Source organism: Calonectris borealis, chromosome 3 (genome assembly GCF_964195595.1).
Source record: "Calonectris borealis chromosome 3, bCalBor7.hap1.2, whole genome shotgun sequence".
NCBI classification, from domain to species: Eukaryota; Metazoa; Chordata; class Aves; order Procellariiformes; family Procellariidae; genus Calonectris; species Calonectris borealis.
Window position 1 is genome coordinate 28,641,624 of NC_134314.1, and position 12,616 is coordinate 28,654,239.

General features: G+C 42.6%; 1 protein-coding gene across 1 annotated transcript in view; it reads left to right on the forward strand.

The window, feature by feature from the left end:
* Positions 1–4,923: 4,923 nt before the first annotated feature.
* Positions 4,924–12,616, forward strand: part of ZNF451 (zinc finger protein 451) — a 41,769-nt gene continuing 34,076 nt past the window's right edge. The window contains exons 1-3 of the mRNA XM_075145258.1: positions 4,924–5,203; positions 6,018–6,101; positions 6,492–6,575. Coding sequence (XP_075001359.1) covers positions 6,021–6,101; positions 6,492–6,575 — 165 coding nt within the window. The 5' untranslated portion in view covers positions 4,924–5,203; positions 6,018–6,020. The remainder of the gene's footprint in view (positions 5,204–6,017; positions 6,102–6,491; positions 6,576–12,616) is intronic.

The window sequence follows — 12,616 nt, forward strand, 5'->3', positions numbered from 1 at the left end:
GTTTTTTTTCCTCTCACTTGTTTTTTTTTCCCTCTTTTTCTTTAATAACTGTTCTGAAGCTAGCTCCTGTAAAGCTCCTAATTTTTAGCTGGGGAAGGGGTTGGACCTCTAACCTTAATGTTGTCACAGCTGATATTGCACAGTTGCAGCTGTTCTGCTGTTTGGGAGGTGTAGAAGCACTTGGGCAGGTACACGGAGCCAAACACGAGCAGCTGCTGTCCCTGTCACTGGTGCAGCGCTGCAGATCACGCTGTGCTACGTGCTTTTCTATTCTGCTGACTCGGTAAGTTGTCAAAGGAGAACCAGTGGGGCTGGCAGCTCACCACAAAGAATAAAGGAGGATTTTTGTGGTTGGGTGAGGGGCCTACGCCCAGGCATGGGCCAGGGAGAGAGATGGGTGTTCTGGACAAAAAGAGCAATATAGAGAAGGTGACATTTTAATGTTTTACCAAAGGGTAAAAGGTAAATGTTTTACCAGAGGGAGCAAGCTACAAAGAGCTGGTTCCTTCCTCTCTCCTAAAGTATAGGACTGATGTTATCCCACTGGGTAAAAGATAAATAGCTTTTACACAACTACACAGTTAACAGAAAAGCCATATTCCTTGCAGTATGACCAAAAAGGAAGAAGATACAACTGGTTTTCCAAAGTGACCCTCACAAACTCTTGAGAACACAAAACTGAAGACTAATCACAGATTAGAAACTTCAGAAGTAACAGAAAGGGAGAGGAGAGCAGAACAGTCCAATGCTGCTTCTCCCAAAATTTGCACTAAAATCAAAATTAATTGGTGATGTGTAAATGTGTGGTGTCACTTCTGACATGAGTGACAGGACACATTATTTGCATTACTCAGAATTGGAGAAGACTGACAGCTACTACAGAAAAACCTAACAGCTATATGACTGTACAGCATTTAGTAGCTGGAGATTTAGTACTGAAAAGGTAAGCAATACTAAAACTAATAATTTGAACTATTTGTTTCTATTACTGCATTTTAGACTGAATCTGAGGATTACCATGGAAATTAATTTGGTCATTGTTTATTATGAACTGCTTAGTAAGAACACTTGCTTTCTAAGGAGAGAAGAATATTGACATATGTGAAGAATGGGATAAAAAACTTACTGAAAAAGTATACTATTGAATAAATCAGGGTTTTTAATGCATGTCAAGTTCATGTCTCCTCTTGTTAAGGTATATAGATAGGAGTCAAAAAAACCCAAACCACCAGACATCTAAATTTTCTAGATCAAGAGTAAGTGGCAGTATGCAATGTTGACACAAGAGGGAAATCAATGGTTAAAAAGGCCATGTTTCACTCACTTTAAGGAACAAGGAGAGAAACAAGGGTGTTGAAATACATTTAAATTCTATAAAATAAAATAATTAAGGGCACATAATGAATATGCAGAATTAGTTGCTAGAGAGTATTACTGAGTTTACAAAGATAGTCTGCTCAGAAACAGCTTCCACATCCTATGATACCCAGACTTCATTTGGAGGTTTGGACTTAGAGATCTTAGCTCATGAAGAGCAGACTGTGAGTACCCCCTGCTCATTTACAAGAATTAATGCTGAAAAATTCATATTAAAATGAGTGTCATTTTCATAGGGTATCAGAGTTTGGAAAAATAATGCCACCTTGCTGTTCTAGTAACTTGTTACTATTTGTCCTGGTTTCGGCTGGGATAGGGTTAAATTTCTTCCTAGTGCTGTGTTTTGGATTTCGTAGGAGGAGAATGTTGATAACACACTGATGTTTTCAGTTGTTGCTAACTGCCCTCCTAGTCCAAGGACAGCTCCCGTGCCTACTGACTGAGCTAGGTACACAAGATGGGAGGGAACATAATCAGGACAGCCAGCCCAGCTGGCTAATGGGGTATTCCATACCATGTGACGTCATGCTCAGTATATGAAGGGTAGGCGTGATCCAGGAAGTACCGATCGCTACTTGGTTATCGGTCAGCGCGGGTGGTGAGCAATTGCATTGTGCATCACTCATTTTGTATATTTTATCATTATCATTATCATTATTATTTTCCCTTTTTTTCCCTGTTCTATTAAACTGTCTTTATCTCAACCCACGAGTTTTTCTCACTCTTACCCTTCCGATTCTCTCCCCGTCCTGCTGGGGGTGGGGGGAGTGAGTGAGCGGCTGCGTGGTATTTGGCTGCCTGCCAGGTTAAACCACGACACTATTGCACCTCATATTATCTATTCTCAAGAATCAAAAGTAATTAAGTGCAAATGCAAGCTACAAACAGAATGGCTGCTATCAACGTTCTGTTAGCAAATTTAAGTTATAAATGCAAAATATGAAAGTTTAGGCAGCAACAATGACTTCCATTTTCCAAGTGGTAGTCAGGTTTCCATTATTTTAATAATGAAATAAAACTGCTCAAATCAGTGTTGTTTATGCAGTCCAACAATAGGGATTAAGTTGTACAAATTTGTTAACGAGTATATAACTGGTATATATAACTAGCATCTCAGTATGTCTATCTTTATCATAAAGCTATTTTTTCATTCATATATGGAAGGAGGCTTAAAACTAACATTAGTAATAGTAACTCGGTGTTTACAAGAAAAATAAGTGCACTAAATTAATGCCGACATTAAATACCATAAGGAGGGCTTTAAACTAAGAATGAAGGGAGAGAATAACCAGCAGCCCTGTGAGGGAGCGATGGACATGGTTGAAGAGCAAAGGGCATGGGGTGATGTGACAGAAATGGAACACAAAATCAACAAGATGGGGCTTAAGCGGGGTCACCTCCAGCACTTGCATGTAAGCAAGGGAATGCCTCCAAGGCACCATGATGGAGAAATCCCCCAATCCCTTTCTAGGCAGTCAACATGCTGGGGTGCCTCTCTGAAGTGCCTGTATACTAATGCATGCAGTGTGGGGAATAAACATGGTGAGTTAGCCTGTGTGCAGTTGCAGGGCTACAATCTTGTTGGGATCACAGAGACGTGGTGGGATGGCATCCATGACTGGAGTGTTACAATGAAGGGAGACTGGTTCTTTAGGAAGGACAGGCTACAAAAACAAGGAGGGGAAGTTGCCCTTTACGTGAAAGAGCAGTTGGAGCGCATCAAGCTCTGCCTGGGGATGGGTGAGGAACCGAATGAGAGTTTATGGGGGAGGATTAAAGAGAGGACAGGTAAAGGTGACATTATAGTGGGTGTCTGCTATAGGCCACCTGACCAGAGAAAACAAGCGGATTAGGTAGACAGATAGGAGCAGCCTCACGTTTGCAAGCCCTGGTCTTCATGGGCGACTTCAACCACCCCGATATCAGTTGGAGGGACAACACGGGAGGGCATAAGCAATCCAGGAGGTTCCTGGAGTGCACTGATAACTTCCTCTTCCAAGTCATAAAAGAGCCAACAAGGACCAATGAAGAGCAGTGCTTTGCTGGACCTCATACCAACGAGGGGCTTGTTGGGAGTGTGAAGCTCAAAGGCAGCCTTGGCTGCAGTGACCATGAGATGGTGGAGCTCAGGATCCTGGGGGGAGGGAGGAGTGTAAAAAGCAGGCTCACAACCCTGGACTTCAGGAAGGTGAACTTTGGCCTCTTCAAAGATCTGCTTGGAAGACTCCCATGGGATAAGGCCCTGGAGGAAAGAGGGGCCCAAGAAAGCTGGTTAATATTTAAGGATCACCTCCTAGAAACTCAAGAGCAGTTCATTCCAGCGAATAGGAAGTCAGGCAAAAATGCCAGGAGGCCTGTGTAGATGAACAAGGACCTCCTGGTCAAACTCAAACACAGAAAGGAAGCATACAAAGGGTGGAAGCAAGGATGGGTAACCTGGGAGGTATACAGAAACATTGTTCAAGCATATAGGGATGAAGTTAGGAAAGCTAAAGCCCAACTGGAATTGGATCTAGCCAGGGATGTCAAAGATGACGAGAATGGCTTCTGTAAGTACACAGGTGACAAAAGGAAGGCTAGGGAAAATGTGGGCCCATTGCTAAATGAGACGGGTGACCTGGTGACACAGGACATGGAAAAGGCTGTTACTAAATGCCTTCTTTGCCTCAGTCTTTTCTAGCAAGACTGGCCTTCAGGAATCCCAGGTACCAGAAATCAGGGGGAAAGGCTGGACCAAGGAAGATGTACCCTTGGTGGAAGAGTATCAGGTCAGGGGATACTTAAGCAAACTGGGCATACATAAGTCTATGGGCCCTGACGGGATGCACCCACGAGTGCTGAGGGAGCTGGCAGATGTCATTGCGAGGCCACTCTCGATAGTCTTTGATCGATCATGGTGACTAGGAGAGGTGCCCGAAGACTGGAGGAAAGCAAATGTCACCTCCATCTTCAAGAAGGGCAAGAAGGAGGACGCATGAGGCCAGCCAGCCTCACCTTGATCCCTGGGAAGGTGATGGGTCAGCTAATCCTGGAAACCTTTTCCAGGCACTTCAGTGATAAGAAAATCATCAGGAGTCGTCAGTATGGCATTACCAAGGGGAAGTCATGCTTGACCACCTTGATAAACTTCTATGATGAAGTGATTGTCCCGGTAAACGAGGGGAGAGCAATGGACATTGTCTACCTGGACTTCACCAAGGCCCTTGGCACCGTCTCCCGTAAGATCCTCACAGACAAGCTGCTGATGTCTGGGCTGGATAAGCAGTGAGGTGGACTGAAAACTGGCTGACTGAAAACGCACAGCGACGCGGGGGCTGCGCCCAGCTGCCAGCCGGAGCGACTGCCCGCTGCGCCCGCCCCCGCCGCCCCAGCGCGGCGCTAACGGCCGGGCTCGCGCGGCCTCCTCCCGGAGGGGCGATTTTCCCGCCTTCCCTCCCCCTCCACTGTCAGCCCCAATGGCCGCCACCCTCCTCCTCCTCCTCCCCCGGAAGCGGCGTGTGGGTTTTCCTCCTTTGAGCAGGAACTCTCCGCAAACCAGCTAAAGGCGGAAGAGGGGAGGCAGGAAGTTATTGAAGGAAAGAGCCCCGAATCGCCGCCGCGGGGGTGGGGCGGGGCGTGAGCCATGGCGTTGTCGCGGTAGCGCCGGCACCTGCCATGGGGGAAGAGGAGGGGGAGCGAGGCGAAGCAGGCGGCAACTACAAATCCCGGCAAGCCGTGCCGCGCTCCCGCCCCACCTCTCCCCTCCCCGCCGCCCCCGGGTTGAAGAGGAAGCGGAGGCGCGCTGGGTCGGGGCGTTGGTGTGCCCTCGGATGCTGGCGGCGGCGGGGTGAGCGGGGCCGGGGCCTTATGAGGGGCGCGGCGCCGTCGCTTAGCAACCCAAGCCCCACGGGGCGGCCGGGCGAGGAGCGGGTGCCCGGCGAGGCCGCCGCTTCCTCATCCGCCGCCCACCCCGCGCTGTGGCGGCGGGGCGGCCTGGCGGCCGTGTGTCGCGGGGCTGGGGTGTCCGTGCGGATGGAGAAACGTGAGTCAGCAAAGCCGCCCGCTGGGTCCGGGCTGCCGGGGCCGCCTTCGGGCGGGCCGCGGTTCCTCGCCGCTCACGGAGATCTTCCGCTTGGCAGGACGGCGCTTGTTTTGAAGCAAGAAGCTCAGCCTTCTGGCTCTGCTGTGGTCCTAAAGTGGCCAAAGGCATCAGAAATACCTGTAGCTGCTAATTACGCCTACGCCTGTAGCTGCTAATCACCCCGCGTCTGTTACTAAACCGTCCCGTGTGTTCTAGCGGTAGTACAGCGCCGTTAGGCTCGAGCTCCGGTCTGCCTCTTGCTAAGGTTTTTAGGCGTAAGCATGTTATTGAACTCTGGCGGTACACTGTAGCCCTGGCTGCTGGAGGAGTATGGGTTTTGGGATGCTTTGTAGATTAGGCCACGTTTTGCATATTTGGAAAAATATGGTAACGTGGTTTGAGTCACAATTGTTATCACTTATTCTGGTATTACTGGTAATTGTCAGTGAATGATATAAAGAGGCTTGCTGAGTGCAGATAGGCTGTAAAGCCGAAGTAGGCATAAAACAGAAAATGCTGTGTAGTTAAAGAAAATTACGAAATAAAATGATGAAGCATGTTTTGGTTTGTTTCTCTTTAGATAATGGAGTCTCATAGCTCTATCAACGTTCACGAGAGTAAATCACCAACTTCTGAAAGCGAAGATGAGATTGAGTTCGTTAGAGTAAGTAGATCTTGAACTGGAAACATACTGTTTGTTATTGTAAATATGCTCTCAGTAGCCCAATAAAATAGGAGGGGGTCTTTGCGTACTGTGTTGATAATCTTGATTATTTTGCAATGGAAAGCGTTACTTTTAGATTTAAAAATAGCGTAATTTGTAAATCTTTGTGGCAGATAACAAGTTTATCTTAAAGGTTTATCTACCCTTTCTTTGGAAGGGTATAAGATGATGTCAGTTGGTCCTATAGAGAGAATAGAGGCTTGAGTATCCCAGCAGGTAAGTGGGGGATTACAGTGATCAATGAAGTATATGAGAAGTCACTGTAGATGTGTAGTTAAAGAAAATTACGAAATAAAATGATGAAGCATGTTTTGGTTTGTTTCTCTTTAGATAATGGAGTCACATAGCTCTATCAACATTCACGAGAGTAAATCGCCAACTTCTGAAAGTGAAGATGAGATTGAATTCGTTGGAGTAAGTAGGTCTTGAACTGGAAACATACTGAAACATTTTGCTTCACGAATAATCCCACTGAAGTTAATGGAATAAAGCACTGCTCGCTCTGCAAAACAATGTCAAAACCACTATACTTTCTTTAAAAAAAGAGGAAGGAAATAATGGGTTAGAGGCTTTAAACAGTCTTCTCAAATTGTGAAGCACTGTATAATAGCTACACTACAACACCTAGTCTAATGTTGACTATGTGGCTTATGTGAATGTAACTTTAAGACATTTATATCTGTTGAATATCCAAGAAAAGCAGAATGTTTTTCATGCTGCCTGTGTTCTGGCCTCAATCCATCATCAGTGAAGTGTTGCTGGATTGCAGGGATGCATGCAAGAACAGAAAGATGATTTTCCCTAAGGAACAAGTCATGTGAATAAGATCAAGTGGTTAATTGATGCCAGGACTAATAATGGCTGGTTTCCTATGGATTTGTCTCATTTTTAACGCTGAACAATAACTAGATGGGTTTTTTCTGTTTTGTATGGTGTTTCTTTAAAGCCTGAGTTCAATGTACAGACTTTTTCTGTAGGGGTATTTAGGTGCTCAAGGGATATGTATATTTTTGCGAAAACTGTAAGTAGTCTATTATCTCTGAGACTTCTTGGTCTTTTAGTTGATTTGGTCAAAATTGACGATGAGTTTAAAGTTCATTATACACTACACAAGCGTTCCTGTGTAGTATGATTGTATAAGCTTCATTTTCTTGAAACACTGGGCAAAGAATGAGGAAGCTAGTATAGTTTTGAATGTGTGATGATTGAAGGGCTGCTAGAGCACTAAGAGCAGTAATTGAAAGAAAGGAGACTTACTAAAATGAACGCTTTTGCTACCTTTTTTTTCTTGGTTTCGCCTGTGGATAATATGGAGCCTTTGTGGTCCCAGTGATGATTGCTTCTGAGAGAGGCTGCTATATGCAGGAAGATGACTGTGCTTAGGCTTGTTTGTGCAGGATTGGTATCTTGGGGTGAGGAACTCACTGTTGTCATTGATGAATGCAAGGGGAAAGGTGTGTGATCCTGGCCATCACCTAATGTCAGCAGTGTGTCCTTGGATCTCCCATTTGCTCCTCTGAGTAAGGGTGAACTTGGACTTTGCAAAAGGATTTCTAAACTGTTTGGCTAGCTCTAGATCATCGTTTCCATATAATAATGTGTATGACTAGAAGTGTATAGACTTCATAAATGATGTGTGAGAATGCTACCTGATCATCCAAGTGCTATTTTCTGCATGTGCACCAGGTGGTACTGTATAAATTGAATTAGAGAAGCCACTTGGATATCTCACCTGTGCTCATTTTGATAGAAAACAAATAGTTGTATGCCATGTGATCTCTGTGTTTTTCTTTCTTTTTTTTTTTTTCTTGAAAGTTGGGTGTTTTTTTGCTGTCAGGATTGTTTTGGGGTTTTGGTTGTTCCCCCCCCCCCCCCCCCCATTTCAGTAACTTGTCTTAGGGTGTTTGAGTTCTTGCTGTAGGACTATGACAAAAAGTCCTCATTTGATGGAGCAAAAGCAATCTCTGCTGCTGCCAGAGTTCTTGAGCTTTTATAGTCAGATTCACCCTCATTCAGGAAACTTACAACTGTTCTTCCATAATTTTCCACCTTTTAATTCTGCATTACAACATATTTTGCCCACTTAAAATCGTTAAATTCTAAGTTTTGCGTACCAGCAGAAAAATATAATTTAATCTACAATGCAAGCCATTATTCCTAATGACTTAATTTCCTAGGGTAGGATGGTCTGGCTCCCATTCTGTTTCCTTGGAAAGGATAAGACAAGAGTGAAGAGATTCACAGGTTTAATGGGGACTATAGCGCTTAAGTAGACAGATTATTCAAGTTGTCACAGTCTGCACTGAAAGCATTGGACTCCTCCTGAAGTGTTTTGGTTTTTTTTTAATGGTATCGATCCACTCTCTCCCCTCCCCTTCCCCCCCCCCCGACTAATTTCTTTAAAGATAGGCTCATCATTATGCAGCTCTTTTAAAAAAATATAAGTTAGCACTCATAAAGTTGGTGGTTTCCTAGGCAGGGGCTTTTCTTACCGTTGTTACTCTACATGGGACCTCAAAATAATATATAGTTTTATAAAGTGTTTAAATACTTCCTGACTCCTCTGTTGTGTTACAATGGCAAACAGTGTTAAGGAGCATATCTGTGTTTATTTTCTGTAAACATTTGTTAGGTAAATATAAAGATTAAGTATCCAAAATAAAACTCAACTAGAAAATTGAAGATTTATGTATTTTAAAATTATTTTCATTTTCTGATGCAATGTTACATTTGTGCCAAGTTTTCTTCGCTATTGATGATTTTTATTTCAGAAGTCTGAATTCAAAGGAAAACATACTTCTGTAGGCCCTGGCTTATTCAATAATGAGCTCTAAATTGATTTCAATTTGAGATCCAGGAAAAACAAACATAATTCATATACTTTGCAGCTTTTCCTTTTTACAATGTTTTGGAACATTATGCACTTCATAACAAAAGATACAGCCCCTTTCTGTCCTGGAAGAAATGGAGCAGCCACTTACTTTCTTGCAAATGAATGTTTTTATTTCAAACCTGAAGAGGACTTCTGGCCTATTTTGGGAACCAATGATATTAGAAAAATTGATTCATTAAAAACAATTGCCTTTGAGTTCCTACAGAGGTCTTAAGGAACAGGTAAAGTTTTTCGTTTTCCAATGAAGAACACTTGGCCCTGGGATATACCAAAATCAAGTGATTTACTGAAACACGGTAGTTACCATTTAAATGTTTTGTTTCCTTTCCCTCTGAGGTGTTAAATATTAGATATACAGACTCAAGTATTTATGTCTCTGGCTTTCAGTTGCATCACAGCAGGAACAGAATAAAATTGTAGAGGTGTTACAAAGCATCTCTGAAGCAGGACTTCTATTTTTGCTCCCAACCCAAGTCAGCCAAGGACTTGAATTTTTGTATTTGCTAGGTTACAGAAATTAAAACTTTCTAAGTGCATATTGGTTCACAACATTGGTCAGTTACTCAGCAGTCTTAAAGTTGGAAATCTGCTGGGACAAAGATTCAGAGCACAAATAGCACAACTTGTGTCAGATTTTTAAAATTTATTTTAATGTAAGCTTGTTCCATGGTAATTAGTGTGTTTACATGATTATACCCAAAGATTGATTGAAACAAGGGAGGGGAAGAAAGCGAGACCACAGTTTAGGACTTCTTGAGAAAACTTCTGCAGGCACTAAAAATGAGCTTCACAGAACTCCTTGAGAAGAAACTGTCCTTGGAGATGAGTATGAGGCTCCATCTTTACTAGCCACCAATTAAACAGATTTGATTATGTAAACTGTTACAATTGGTATTTTGCATAGCATAGTGAAATTACAGGTTTTTTGATTTAATGCTTTCAACCAAAGCTATGAGTAACAGCAGAGACACCACAGCTGCCTGGAGACTCAAAAGACAATTTTCTATCAATTAAAACCTAGAAATTCTTCTAATAACAAAAATAGCTGTGATTTAGCCATTGGTTTATTGCTTAGTGGCGTGGCTGTTAGTTGGTGAGAAGAGTGGCTTTCGAAGGTTGTTTAGAGAAGTAATTGAGAAGTGGAGCATGGGGGTTTTTTGTTTGGGTTTTTTGAAGTTTTTTGAATGTGAAGGATCTGCTTATAAGATGTGAAGACTGAGCGTATCTTAGTACTGAGCATTGATGGCTTTCTGGGTGCCAAGTATGCCAGTATAGTCAGCTAGAGAGGCCACAACTTCCAGCTGTTCGTTGAGTGCTTGTCCATGTTGTTTCTTCTGTAATCTCAAGCTCTTTGTGCCAAGGTACTTTTTAGCTGGTGGTGTTCATCTTGTGGGGAGATACAGAGAGTTGGATGAAGCTAACTGATCCTTGGCTTCTTAACTCTCCTACAGTGATGGACTCCTCAGGGTTGGCACTATCTTTGCATTATGTTACTGTTTAGTTTAACCAGTTGGAAAAAATGAAGTAATTAAAGGTCTCTTAACTTTCATTTTGGGGCTCACCCTGCGTGGAGATGAGCCAACAGACCAAAAGCTAAATTCCTGCTGTTGAGAACTTTCCCTCCATGTGGTACTGGAGTATTAATTGGGAATGTTTGCCAGCAATACCTGTTCTCTTGTGCTGGAAAAAGGATATGTTTCACCTGGCACCACTTCTCCCATCAAGGTTAAAAATACAGGAAGTCAATCTGAAGCTATGGCTTGCATGAAATTCTCAGAAGGCCTCTGTGAACATTTAAAGGGGAGAGTAGTCCTAGACTCAGTCTCCCTCCATGAGAATGATTTCTCTCCTGGGCTACTGAATAAAGAGGCTTTGAATTTCCGCTTTCATTTTGGTATCAACACCTTTCGGCAGAGAGGAGCACTGCTGTCAGGATGAGCCCAGGCTGAAGTCACTGTCCCTTCAGAAGTAGTATTTGGAGTCTTTTCTATGTAATGGCACTCAGCTGGGATGGATCTAACCCAGTGTTGTGACATTTAATGATGGCTTTCAATCAAGGTTTCTCATATATTGACTGAAGCAGTTGCTGAGTGGATATACTTAGGATAGATTTATATTGTTCTCCCCAGTTCTTATAATTTCTCAAAATAATCTTTTGTAGTGCAGATGAGTTCTTGATCGGACCTAGGATTGTAGTCCTTACACTCTTAATTTCAGTATTTGTTTTTAATCTTCATCTAAAGATTAAACTACCAACCAATGAAACACAAACTAGCCTAAATAAATGCTATGTTTGGGACTTGCGTTATTATTCAGGAGTGTATATAGGCAGATGGTGTGGTGGTTTGGGGTTTTCCCCCCCACCCGCCCCCCATTTTATTTTTGTGGAAAATAAGGGTGTATATCTTTGAGGAGTCATTTTAAAGAATTACCATGTTGCATTTGTGTTCAAATTGGAATGCAACCGAAAAAGTAGTACACAAAAATTGTGTAGTAAGAGGCACAGAATTCGGAAGGAAAAAAGAAGGCTTCTTATATGCAAACAACATTTAAACAAGTGTAATATTACTTGTGTTAAATTGAATTTACTGTTCTGGTCACTAGAACTTCCTTGGCTTGAAAGCAAGTTACTCTGCTTTTCAGCTATCAGTCTCCTAACTTTTAATTAGTTGCTGAACCTAGGGAGTTAGTAACCAGAAATAAGAAAAATCGCTGCATTTGAAGAAGCTACAGCTGTTAGCTACTGAGTTGAACGTTTCAAAACGCATTATTGAACTGATTGGACAGTCAGGTGATCTGAGTGTGTCTTGGAACTGTTACTTGCTAATGCCTGTTGTTTAATAAAGATTTAATTTCTTATAAGTTTATAGAGGTTGTCAGTTTCTACAAAAGCAAATCTATAATATTTTGGGGGTTTTTGGGGGGGGTTCGTTTTTTTTTGTTTTGTTTTGTTTTTTTTAAGATTTCATTTAGAAAACCATGTTCTCTTTATTTATTTAATCATAAAAAGTTAAGCACTCTTTTGGGGTAATTTAAGGCCTTCAGCTTGATTCATATAAGCTTTTGTCACCTGTCCGATATCTCGTCCCTCTTCCTCCCCAGTGATACAGTGAGGACTGGTTATGCCTGGCCAGCTGAACAGCTTTATAGCCTTGAAAGGTGGAAGAATGTAAAGAATGAGATGCAGTAAGGACAGCGGAGAGAATTGCATGCTGCTGTTCTCTCCGCTACTTCTTATGAGGCAATAAATTTTCCTAGCCTGCCCTAGTTGGTTGATGGTTAAGATCTTGAGGGCACTGCCAAATATATGGCAGAGATGGTGGATGTAGTACTGCACCTCTTCAAGAAGTCAGTCTGCTGACTATCCTAAGTTCTTCTTCTGCCTGGAAAACTTAACTTTCTAACAAATAAAGAATACCTTTGATGTATGTAACAGCTCTGTGGTAACTGCCAGCAATATTGCCAGACAAATGGCTGATGCTGCAGTTCGGTCAAAAACTCTTGTCATATGATGTAGATGGCATTGCATGTACAGACTTCAAAGAAAAAAAAAACAACCACA